At 39.8% G+C, this 13,151-nt stretch overlaps 1 protein-coding gene across 3 annotated transcripts in view; it reads left to right on the top strand.

Moving 5' to 3' along the window:
- Positions 1 to 12,318, top strand: part of LOC6053089 (nuclear factor of activated T-cells 5) — a 78,384-nt gene extending 66,066 nt beyond the window's left edge. For all 3 annotated transcript variants that reach the window (XM_038248822.1, XM_038248821.1, XM_038248823.1), the window contains 4 exons: positions 1,021 to 1,241; positions 1,311 to 1,608; positions 6,244 to 8,097; positions 10,126 to 12,318. In XM_038248822.1, coding sequence (XP_038104750.1) covers positions 1,021 to 1,241; positions 1,311 to 1,608; positions 6,244 to 8,097; positions 10,126 to 10,130 — 2,378 coding nt within the window. In that variant the 3' untranslated portion in view covers positions 10,131 to 12,318. The remainder of the gene's footprint in view (positions 1 to 1,020; positions 1,242 to 1,310; positions 1,609 to 6,243; positions 8,098 to 10,125) is intronic.
- The last annotated feature ends 833 nt before the right edge of the window (positions 12,319 to 13,151 follow it).

The following is a 13,151-nucleotide window of genomic DNA, read 5'->3' as shown; positions in this document are numbered from 1 at the left end:
TTAGGTGTAGAATTGCCCAAGAGTCAAAATAACGATGTTTGGCAAAAATCCATTGCATTTTACATCTGCCCAGATGTTTTGCAATCATAAGCTTCAAACATTTCTAAGTGTTGACGAAAATTTTATTTATGCGAGAAAAAAAAAAGTTTTTGCGGTGATTTACATTGGAATTAAATTTAAAAAAAAGCTCAATATATTTTTGAACGAGCCCAAATATGCTAAATATGATTACCAATGCAGAATAGGGCATTCTAGATTGCTTTCAGTTGACACTATTTTTTTGAAATTTTCAAGTTTTTTGATACATTTTTTTTTTGCTTTTATTTTTTTGATTTTTCGGACCAACACGAACACTCAAAGAGTGTTCTAGCGTGTTGCTCGTACTGACTCAGAGCAAGGGTGAGATGTAGGTGTAAGGGCAGTGCGTGTTCGTCGGGAACCTGGTGCATAAGATCGGCCAAGGCCTTACACTGAAAATTGCAAATTGCGAATTTTCAAGTTTTTTGATATTTTTTTTGCTTTTATTTTTTTGATTTTTCGGACCAATTTTGAATTAGGACATAAACTTTGGAAAATATTTGCAACGGCCTTAATAATATATCAAAAAGAAAGTTACCCAAGTTGTGTCCAGACTGATTTTTTCAAGTTTCCTTTAATAGTGACTTGAAAATTCGCAAAAACCTTAAAAATAAAATGTTTTATTTATTCCGCTTGATTTTTGCATCCATTGACCCACTTTGTTTTAGTTTCTTGACGTTTGTCTGCTTTTTAAGTGGACTACAGGCTACAGCCCAGTTGTCGAGCGCCCAGTCAAAAATCAGCCCAGTTAAACAACGCCCAGTTACCGAACAAGTACTGTAAATCTTAGATAGATTGATGAAAGTGATTTCTGGATCTATCATGCGTTTCATTGCTGGATGAGTATTTGAAAGACATTTCAAGAAGGTCAAAAAAAGAAATCTCATCAAAATGAATGAAAAATGAAGCTTAATTTACAGCTTATTTTTTACTTCTTTCCAGCCCAACCGCCCGGCGTGCCGGAAATCTGCAAAAAGTCTCTAGTCTCGTGCCCGGCCGAGGGCGGCCTCGAACTGTTCATCGTCGGCAAAAACTTTCTCAAGGACACCAAGGTGGTGTTCCAGCGGCGCAAGGCCCCGCTCGGGGGCGCCGCGACCGCCGGCGGCATCAGCGTGATGCCCTGGGAGCAGACCGTCATCCCGGACAAGGAGTACCTGCAGCAGGTGGGTTCGCGCTTTGTCTCGCGCTCTCTGGAAGTTTTTTTTTTATTATTGTTTGTTCTCAATTTGCAGACTCATCTCATCTGTACCGTCCCGCCGTACATCAGCCAGGACATCTGCGAACCGGTGGTAGTACAAATCTTCATCGTGTCCGCCGGCAAGCGGAGCGAAACGCACAACTTTACCTTCACGCCCAAGGGGCACCACACGGCGCTGAGCGCGTCCACCACGACGACGGGGTCGTTCTTCGGGTTGGGCGGTGGGGACGAGATTGGCCCGTCGGGGCCGGCAGCAAGTGTTGGTGGTGGTAATACTGGTCCGGCAAGCTTCAATTCTCTAAACTCTAGCTTTAGTAGCAACCAGAGCGAAGGTAAGCATCTCAACTGTGGGCTGACAGAGCGAATCTTCGCGGATTCCCTCCCCGTCTGAAGAGGGGGGGCAAGATATAGAGCCTCTCGATGGTTCACGCGCTCGAAACGGATGTATGCGAGGCTTCTAGAAGGGCCGGCATACGTCTGGAGCGAGCGAGATTATCGTAATATTAGGCAGCTACCGACGAGGCGATCCTCAAGTTGCTAACCACATGACTCCTATTGCGACCGCTCCGTTGATCGATCCAAGCAGTTTAAGCTGGCGTGAGTGTGTGGCCATGAGTGCGTCTCGAGGATGAGTTCGTATGAGCGACCGAACGGTTGGGATCTCACACCTTCACCAGCAAGCTGTTGGCTTTTCACCACACAAACACACAACTCACTTCAGGGTCCGTAAATGTGTTTTTATTCTTTGTCGAAATTGGCACCGTTTAAAGTCACCCCTCATCACTTTGCGCGGATGCATCAACCGATGCTAAGTGCGACCGGGCTTAAACTGTATGAGCGAGTGAGTGTTAGAACTCACGGTTTGAACGATCTTCTGTTTGTCTGTGCGAGTGTGCGAACAACATTTTTCCAAATTTATCAAACTGTTGTGTATTCCGCGCGTGTTGTCCAGCAAATCTCTCCCCCTCTCTGGAATGTGTCCCAAGAATGCTGACGAATGGTTGTGGAACTGTATGAAAGAGACCGAATGCTATAAAATGCAACAAGATAAAGCTTAAACTGTTTCGATCGCAAGTTAGGATAGTTTTCCATATCATAAAAAATAGCAAATAACAGAAAATAACCAACAAAAAATCAACAAGCACCGCCACCACCACCACCATCAAAGAAGCAACAATTGGAGATTCAACGAGTTTGCAAAAAAATCCCTGCTTCGGAGTCGAACGCAAAAACCGCCCTTTTGTAATTTTCTCCCAACCTCCCCCAACAATCACAAAAAAACACACAAACAATTTAACCCCTTTTTCTTTCACCAAACAACAATCTATTGGTTCTGTATGAATATTTAATTTTAACAATCAGAAATAGATGTAGAGTAGAGAGAAGAGAAGGGGAACTCATACCATCGCAAGAGAGAAAGAGAGAAACCAGAGAGCGCCCCGCAGAAGATGATGATGATGTGCGGAACCGGAAGCGGACAATCACGCAGACACACTTTGAGAGAACCGCGAAGCGATGCCCGAGACCAGGTAATGGACCAGTTCCAAGGTTGAAACTTTCTCCCATCCTTCCGCAAAACAAAACAAACAAAAAGTTTTTTTGATTCGCTCTCTCGCTCTCAATTTTCGCGATTTTCTTCCTCTCAGCCGATAGCACAAGAGACTGTCAGATGAAAGCGGTTGCGTTCTGGTCACCAAATGAGATGTCTCTGGGGAAGACATGATTTCGATTTGTTTTCTTCTTACGAATAGTCCGGATCCGGAATATCCAGAAGGGATCGTGGAATGTTCATATGGGCTATTGAGATTGCCTAAACTTCCAGATTCATGAAGGTCGGACACCGGAAACCGGTTTTGGAGTGGTCGTATAAGTCCGTGGAATGTCCGGATAATCTTGTGTAGCTATATCTGCAAATTTCATGACGTTCGATATGCAACATGACGCATTTCTAAGAATCTTTGGGAAATGTCCCCATCGGAACACCGGAAACCGGTTCCAGAATGGTCATACAACAAGTCCCTAGAATTACAATATTTGCTTTGAAGATCAAAAATTGCAATTTCATGAAGATTGATCATACATCATGTTGTATATGTACTTTCGTGATTTTTTTTTTTTTTTTTGGAAATGTCCTCCATCAGAACACCGGATCCGGAGTGGTCTTGCTAGTTCGTGCAGATAATCTTGAAAAGCAGTAAATTCAAATTTCAAAAAATACAACATGGCATGTTTACATGTAACTCTTCTGAATTGTCTCCCCTCGGAACACCGGAATTCGCTTCTGGCGTGGTCACTCATGATTTATTTTCGGAAATGTCCTCTGTCGAAACTTGAAACCCGGTCCCGGAATGGTCTTCACAGTCCGTTTAATGTCCGGATGGTCTCAGTTGGTTTTAACTTCAAATGCCACAAAGTTTGATCCGTAACATGACGTGTTTCCATCAAATCTTTGGAACTCCGTAAATCTGTTCCGCCTTGTCCTATACATGATGCTTGGATCAAAAAGCGTGATTTTTGTAGTATTCACCCTTTTCTAGACAACGTAAAAGACAAAAAAAATCATTCAAGATAAAGGTTATAGAATCCATGATTCGCTAAACAAACGTCTGACGTTTTCTCTGCAAATGTATTGGTGAGATCGAAATTCCCCCACACAAAAGAGAAGAGAATTTCAGGGTCCTTTCCACATTCTCTCTCAGAGCGTGCTCAGTGAAACTCTTTTGATATAGATTCTTCCATCAAAAGAAGAGCTTAACGTTTCAAATCTTCAAGTGCATTTAAATTATTTGCATGAAAATCCCGGAATCAAAGTATCCGATTTACGTGTGCTTCAGAATACGACCGGTTTCAAATGCTTCTCCGAAATCTATGGTTCAACTTCCAAATTTTCCTCATTGAATCTATTGACACGAAATCTTTAGTTATGTTCTTCATATTCGATTTACAATCAAACTAACTGCTCCTATTTAAAAAAAAAAAAAAAAAAAAAAAAAAACAAACAAACAAACAAACAAAAAACATGTAGCATTCATCTAAGTTTCCACCATCTTTTTTTCTCCCCTCTCCTTAGTTCTTTAGGTGTGCTCTCACTCTGTAAAAAAACAATAACTCGCGTACGTGAATATCGCGTAACTCACACAGACTGCCCATGCCGCACGACGTGCGCTAACCTACATTGAGACCAAACAGTAAAATCGTTTCTGAGAGCATCTTTGTTTGCTCGGTCACGCACGGCACTAGTCATAATCATCAACTGTCATTCACTCGTACTCACTCACCCGCTCGCACTCACTTGCACTCACTCGCGTGATCATTGCTAACTGTGAAACCGAGCTCACCTGCGCGAGTCACTACTACAGAGCTGAGCCAACACAACCTGTGAAGAATCCTGTTCTAAGAGCCGTCTCTACTCTCACACCTTCATCAGCCTTCATCGTTACCCGTGTTTCGTCGTAACGGGCACGTTCTACTGTATCGCGCGCGCGCGCACTCACACAACCACGTGCGCCACGGTTCCATCAAGGGTACTGATAACATATGCCAAACCAATATTTTTGAACCCTATATTTTTGACCTATTGTTTTCGAATGTGTTCTTCATATTCCTTTGTTTTTCTATTTTTTTCTTTGTTCGACTAAATATTTATTAATCTCTCTTTTCGTATAGCCTCTAGAGTGAGCTCGCGTTCATTCTTGTTGCGATTGTTTTCATCCGAAAGTTATTTTTTATTCTCTTCTTCCGCAATCATCCTTTTCTTATCTTTGGTTCTGCCAAACGCAATACACTCCACCCCACAACCATTGTACCAGTTTGTACCAACGGTCCCATTTATTATTTACGCCCAAACCTCATTCGAACCCAGCGAAGCAACAACCGTCAACACGCTCTCTCTCTCTATCAGCGCCACCGTGCTTCTCATACACACACGCGCGCGTTATTGTTCTCTCTCTCCGCAACAATCACACACTCTCTCTCGCTCAAATATCTGAAAGCCCAACGGCGCGCAATCGTAACAAGCTATTGAGAGAGAGCGGATGCAGCGTAGCAGCAGCAGCAGCAGCAGCGAAGCAGTCTTCCCACACACACACACACAGCTCATCATTTCAGCGCGCATCGTCGATTGTTCTCTTTCTCTCTCATTTCAGTGCCAGCACAATTGTAGTCAACGTTCAGTGCAGCAAAATAATTTTGATTTTTTTTACGAGTGAAAATTTCTTTGATCTGGAATCTGTCGGTTCGAGGTTGGGACTACGATTGGCCTTAATAAGTTTGCTTGAAAATTGCTACCGTCCTAACCTCAAACCGGTAGATTGCTTGAGTCAGTGGATTATCGAGTTTGGATGCAAGTGCGCTGTCTACTTTGAATGTGTCTGAAATGTCGTCGTTTTTGCAAGCCTAATGTGGTGGCAAAGATGTTGGTAGAAGCTAGGAGGACTACGTCTACTTTTTAAACTTGAACTTGCTCGCGTTGACTGCGATGTTGAGATTTTTTTAAAAAACAAACAAAAAAACGCGAATGTTTCCACCAATTGCGATCGATTCCTTGAATTCGTTAAACTTTTCAAGCTCCGTACAAACTTACGCACATAAACCCGTACCGGGATCAGGTGGGAGTTAGCTGGCCAGGGTCGTTGGTTTGATTGAGGATCGAGCATGTGAAGCGGAGTGAGTGTGCCACAGGTTCAGAGTTACGTTTGAACCGTTTTCAGTTTTTTTACGTGTATGAGTGTGCTAAACAGATCAGAGAAGTTTTCTCAAGTTCTCTTTCTCAGCTTTCCCGCAGATCAACACCGTCTCGACGAATACCGTTTACCCGTTAGCTTCTAAGACTAGCCATAAGTTTCCGTTTATGATCTATTGTGTAGATTTAAGGCCCAACACGCATCAAGCGATAAACGATCCTCGATTAACGTACGCTTGTGTTGTTCTCTTTCTCTCTCTCTCTTTCTCTCGTTTCTTCGACGCAGATGTCTCAGCGAGCAGTGAAGCGGCGTCGGCCAAGAAGTCTTTGTTCCTGTGGGGCTCACAGCTGGCCAACGCCGCGGCCGTCCAGGAAACGCTGGACACGGGAATGATGCCTCCGCCGGTGAATGTGCTACCGTTGAGCGGTGGAACGACGAGCCGACGGCCGTCACTGCTGGTCGAGCAGCTGTCCAACATGTCGTCGCCGCCCAACTTTAAGGCGGAACTGCTCGACGAGAGCAGTCGCAGCCCGAACAACGAAGACTCGCTGGATCGGTTCCCGGATTCGACGGACAATTCGATCGACAACAGCCACATTCTGTACCGGCGGAGAAGCGTTCGCCAGCCGAGCATGGACATGATGGACGAAAGCTCCAGCATGTCGATGCTGATCAACGAAAACAGTGCTATGGACTGTGGATCGGGTGCGGGCGGTCCAATGATGGGCTTCCGGTCGGGACTGAGCACGCTGATGGAGACAAACGAGGTCAGCAACTCGGCGACATCGCCATCGGCATGCGAACTCAAGGTCATGAACCTGTGCATCAAGCAGGAACAGCAAATGTCCGCCACGACGCGGAACCAGATCGAGCAGATGATCGCGACCACCAGCAATTTGGGCAACTTGAACGAAATCAACCAGATCAAGGCACAGCTCAACGTCGAGGGAATGCTGAACGCGGCCGTTTCGCCGGGAGGTTCCCTGGAGAAGCCGCCCGGAATGCTTGAGATCAACTCGGTTGTATCGTTGGCCAGCAACGCATCGCACTCTCCGACGTCAACCGTCATGATGCACAACGAAATGCCGGGTGGCGCAACCAACACCAACCACTCGCCGCTCTCCCAAGACGTGATGCTCAACTCCCAGAGCACGATAACGGTTCCATCCCCAGGAAATCTGGTCCTGTCATCCCCCGGATCGTCCAACGAAGTGAGCCCCCACCCCCATGCGTCCATCTCCCCGGACATCATCCTCAACCCGACCATTTCGCCCACCTCGATGATGTGCACACCCTCGAACGCTACGGTCGCTGCCACGGCCGCGGCTGCCGTGGCCGCAGCTGCAGCCGTTTCCGACGGTGCCGCTGGTCTGCTGTCGAACCAAGTGTTCAACAACATGGCCGCCGTCGCCGCCAACATGATCGAAAACCAGCCCCAGGAAACCACCCAAGCCGTCCAGGAAATCATCCTGAACGCCGCGGCCGAAATCCTCACCTCCCAGGAACCCTCCGTAACGACCCAGTCCACGATCAACGCGCTAATCTCGATGAACGCCCAGGAAATGATGACCACCTCGTGCCAACCGCAAACCCAGGCCATCATGTCCCAGCAAACGCTGATGTCGCAATGTCAACCGACCGCCATGATGACCGCCGAATCCATGGCTAACGCCCTGCAACAGCAACAACAGCAGCAGCAAATCGTCCACAACATGCTGACCGAAAGCCTCCACCAGCAGCAACAGCAAGCAACCGAATCTCTCATGCTAAACCTGGCTGCCGCAGCGGCCGCCGCCAGTCAGCAGCAGCAGCAGCAGCAGTCCGTCCCGGAACAGATGGAGATTGGCAATCCGATCATGTCCTCGACGGTGACCTCTACCGTGCCGCAGCAACAACAACCCCCGCAGCAGCCAATGGACACTAGTCCGACTCAGCAGCAGCAGCAGCAGCAGCAGCAGCAGATTCCCACCCAGATGGTCGTGGAAACGGCCGGCGGGATTCAGGAGCAGCAGCAGCAACAGGCCGTAGCTGCGGCTGCTGCAGCCGCGGTTGGGGCCAACGCAAGCATACCGCAGGAGTTGACCATCATGTCCGACAACGATCTCATCAGCTACATCAACCCGAACGCGTTTGATGCAGGTAGGTGCTTCGGGTTTTAGAATTTTCTGAATTTTCAAAATTTTCTGATTTTTTTAATGTTTTGGTTTTTTTGAGTTTTCTAAATTTTCTAATTTTTCTGAATCGTCTAAATTTTCTAATTATTCTAAATCTTCTAAATTTTCTAATTATTCTAAATCTTCTAAATTTTCAAAATTTTTAGAATTTTCAATTTTTTTTTGAATTTTTTGAAATTTCAGCTTTTTAAATGGATTTTTAGGAATTTATGTTTTTTTTTATTTTCTAAATGTTTTAAATTTCCAAAATTTTCGAAATTTTCTAAAATTTCCGTTTTTGTTAATTTTATAAAATTTCTGATTTTTATAATTTTCGGATTTTTTTTATTTCTTTAGAAGTTACTAAGCTTTTTGAATTTTTTTAATTTTATGAATTTTTATAAGTTTTCTATATTTTCTGAATTCTTTTTTCTATTTTTTCAATTTTGTGAAATTTTAGAATTTTTAAACATTCTGTTTTTTATTTGTAATTTTATTTTCTGAGGTTTTTGAATTTTCAAAATGTTATTAAACGTTTTAAATTTTAAAAAAATTCGGAGTTTGCAGAATTTTTTGATTTATTTTTAATTATCTTTTTTTGTATTTTAGAAAAATTGAGGATCTTATTTTTTTTATATTTTTTTAATTTTCTAAACTTTTTAAATTTTCTGAATTTTCTGAATATTTTTTGGAATTTTTAGAATTTTCTGATTTTTGATTTTTTTTAATTTTATTTTTTTTAATTTTCTACATTTTCCGTTTTTGTCATGTTTTTGTTTTTTTTTCTTTTTTTCTTAATTTCAAAATTTTGTAATTTTTAGAACTTTTTGTTTTTTTTTGTAATTTTTATTTTCTGATGTTTTTGAATTTTCAAAATGTTATTGAGTGTTTTGAATTCGCAAAATTTTCGGAGTTTGCTAAATTATCTGATTTTATTGAATTTTCTATTTTTTTTATATTTTCTTATTTTTTTGAATTTTATAAATCAAGAGTAAATTTTCAAAACATTCTATGCGTCATTGGTCAATCATGGATTTCCCATGCAGATAGAATATAATATATAATTTTAAATTTTTCTGAATTTTATAAATTTTCGTATTAAAAAAAATGTTTTTTTTTTAATTTTTAATATTTTTTGATTGTTTTGTATTGTTTTTATTTTCTGTTTTTTTTTTAATTTTCTGATTATTTGGAATTTTTGAAATTTTCTAAATTTGGGATTTTTTTTAAATTTTCTGTTTTTTTTTTTTTAATTTTCTAAATTCTAAATTCTAAACGTTTAAAACTTTTAAAATCTTCAGAATTTTCCGAATTTTTGAATTTTCTGAAATTTATTTTTTTTTTAATTTTATAAATGTTGTAGATTTTTTCAATTTTCTCATTTTTTTTTTAATTTTAATTTAGCAGATACAAAAATTTTTTGGATTTTTTGTATCTGCTAATTTTTTTTTAAATTTGTTAAAGTTTTGGATTTTTCTGATTTTTTTAAATTTTCTGAACTTGTTTTGTATTTTACTCTATTTTTTCCCAATTTTCTAAATTTTAAGAATATTTTGAATGTTCTGAATTTTCTAAATTTTTGGAATTGCTGGAATTTTCTGATTTTTTTAATTTTTGGAATTTTTCGAATTCCCTTAATTTTTTGTTTTTCTTTTTATTTTCCAAATTTTCTCAATTTTGTAATTATTTTTTTAATTTTTCTAATTTTAATTTTTTTGATTTCTGTTTTTCTTTTTGATTTTTTTTATTTACTAATTTTCTGGAGGCATCGATTAATAACAACGATTTTCTCTGAGAAAATTATGCTCCATATATATCTAGTGAGCGGATGTTTAGAGAGAATGGGGACGAGAATGAAATTAGCGAGAGTCTGGGAAAATCAGTGGAATGAGAGAGGAAGTCATGACAAACTCATTTAAAATAAACAATCATGCTTGTAGTTGATTTTTTTTTCTAAAACAGTTTTGCTTATAAAAATCGTATTTTTCTCTCTTCCCCCTCGTCCGAAAACCAGTATAATCCGACTTTTACAGCCACATCATTGGCTGGGCTACCATCACGCGCTTAGGTTGGTGAGGTTGAGATCGACGCCTTGGCGCATCCGCGAGCATCCTTCCCCCCTCTGCCACACCCAAACCCCTTTTTGCCTTCCTAGAAGAAAGAAAGATAGAGAGCGAGAGAGCGAATCCGCTAGGTGCAATAGCGACGAGAGTGTCAATGCGAGAAGCCATATTACTAAACTATTGTTACGAACACACACACACACATACATAAACACGATTGCTCCTTGGAGTTAGATTTTATAAGGTAATTTTGTCGATTGTAGAAATTGGCGCCAACGAGCAAAAGTGATCTCGAAAGATTCATAATGAATATCTACACGACTGTTGATAGCTGAGAGAGAGAGAGAGAGAGTTCATAGCGAAGAGAGTTCTAGTAGGTACTAAAACACACACACAAACACACTCAAACAACTTTTTAAGCTTAACTTTTCTTTGTTGTGAACACGCCGTTATTACAAACTTTTTAAAATATTTCTACCGTTAGCAAAGCTGGTTAGGTCGGCATTATTTATTGAGACGAAATAAAAAACAAACAAACAAATAAATGACGACATATTGTCGACACTCTTTTTTGCTCTACGCACGACTACATTGCACCATTTAAACTATTTAAACAATTCACTCACTCTCACATACATACACACAAACAAGCAAACCTTTTCTTACCGACAAGCAAATTCGTCAACGTGTTTCGCGCTTTTCTCAGTGTAATTCTCAAAAGTTTAATCAAAAAGACAAAAAAATCACTCACTCCTGCACGATTTCGGCAACAACAAAAAACAAACAAAACTGAAGGAGGTATTGGACTATGACAAAACAAACAAACAAACTCACACTTTTTGTTTTTTTTTGCAGAAACGTCAGTTTGGCAAACTGTCAAACACGAAAAAGGTGCGAGTCTGTTCGTTTGTTTGTCATAGTCTAATACCACCTTAAGACAGACAGACAACGCGCAACGGTTTCAGCGAGCTTTTCAGACAAGAGGGAAAAGGGGTAGGAATCGGGAATTAGGGCTACAGCAGCAGTACTGAGTCCACCTCAACCTGGTGCTCACGTGTCACGTTTTGGACATTTTGGCAAAAGAGTCATAGGAAGAGGAGGGAACACACAAAAAAATCAATTCGATATTACAAATTTTTATAGCCTTAACACAGTGTCTAAACCGAAAGAAGGTACGTTTATTAGGAGGAGAGGAAAATTTTAAACTTATGAATGTTTACAAATTTTTTATTAGAGATTTTTTCTAACGTAAGCCATTTGGAAATTCAACATGTGAGAAAGGTAGCGAGAAAGAGATAAAGAAGAAGTTTAGGTCAAAAGATAAGTACACTACAGTAACCCTCACCACAGACTGCCATACAGATTTTTTAGGGAAGTTATATATACAAATTAGAACTGAGAATATGCATGTTTTTTGAAATACTTCAAAAAAAAGAAAACATTATCAATTACAGAAACGATACTAAAAACTTGTGTGTGTGAAACTCTCACAGGCCAACCTTGTGTGTGCGGAGACGACAAGCAAAGGGATCCTTTGTTCTAAACTGATATTATGAGCCCCTACATTTTGAATTAGCATGAACATTTGCGACACCATCCCGTCTCTTCTCGTTCGAATTTCATATTAGTGAAGAGAGAGAAACTATCATCGGATTCTTAGCGCCACAATTATTGTTATTATACTTTCTTAGCAGTAGAACTCGTTATCAAATTAAGGTAATTCCCTGATTTCTTTAAGCTCAACCAGATGTCGATTGGTCACCAGTTTTTAATTATTATTATTAACATAAGTTACAAGTGTAAGCCTACAAAATAATAATGTTTCATATTAGTTAGTGACTGTTTTGTTTAGTTTGAAGGTCCACTCAATTCCCTAAATATTGAAGAAAAGGAAAAACGAAGAACGCACACACCCACTCACACTCGTATACATTAGAAACGAATGAAAAAAAAACAGGACAGACAACGATTGGAACAAACTGATAACCTGAAAACAGAGTCGCTTTCGGGTAAAAACTGGAAATTTTAAACAAACAAAAAAAATCTTTATACAAGTCGTTTTTCTATTGGATATTTCTACGTATTGATGTACTTCAAAAGATCGAGAGAGCTATTAAATTCTATCTGTATTGTGTTAAAAAAAAGTGTGTTCGTTTTCAGTTGCATATTGTATTGTGAAAATCCCTACACCCTTATTGTGTAATCCTAAATTAACTAAATTAAATCCCACTCGGGGAAGTTTTACTGAGAACTTTGGCCAAGGGGCTCAATTTTTTATGAGTGTCAATCTAGAAAAAATAAAACGGTAGCGCTTTGCAAACATGTTGTTCTTTGTCATGTTGGTCATGTCTGGAACATAACCACTTACACTTTTTTGTGGAGTTGATAAAAACTGTGAAAAGTTATTTTTTTTTTTCAAATAGGACCATTTCAAATTAAATTCTATATTTAAAAACATAAGCAAACAGTATCACAAAATATTCTATGCAGTATAATAATAATTTTCAAAATCTCAATAAAACTATCAATGTTTTTTCCGCTTTTGTCCTAAAATTGTACAGTCTATTTTCAATACTTATAGCAAAACAATGTAATTGGGCCAATGCCGAAGTGTTAACAAAGAGCCTATCGTGCTCGTACCTAATGTAAATATTACCTGACGTGAGCAGGATAGACTCTTTGTGTAGACTTCGACATTGGTCTATTTACATTGTTTTGCTTGATTTGGTCCAAACATAAGCATAGGATTTGGTCCAAACATTCAATATTTGGCTAAAACTCAAAAATGTCCGTGTTATATTTTTGTTTCAATCGATTGAACATATTTTTCCATTTTATACATTTTTTTGTTTGTTTTTATTTTTGAAGAAAACAATAATTTTGAAGGAAAAAAATTTCGAATTGTTCTGGATTAGTTCGAATTGCGAATTAAGAATTTATGTTGTGGCTGACGTAAAATCGGCAATTAATTCTTCAT

Source organism: Culex quinquefasciatus, chromosome 1, assembly GCF_015732765.1.
Source record: "Culex quinquefasciatus strain JHB chromosome 1, VPISU_Cqui_1.0_pri_paternal, whole genome shotgun sequence".
NCBI classification, from domain to species: Eukaryota; Metazoa; Arthropoda; class Insecta; order Diptera; family Culicidae; genus Culex; species Culex quinquefasciatus.
The sequence above is the reverse complement of the archived record's forward strand: the minus strand, read 5'-3'. Positions and strand labels throughout refer to the sequence as shown.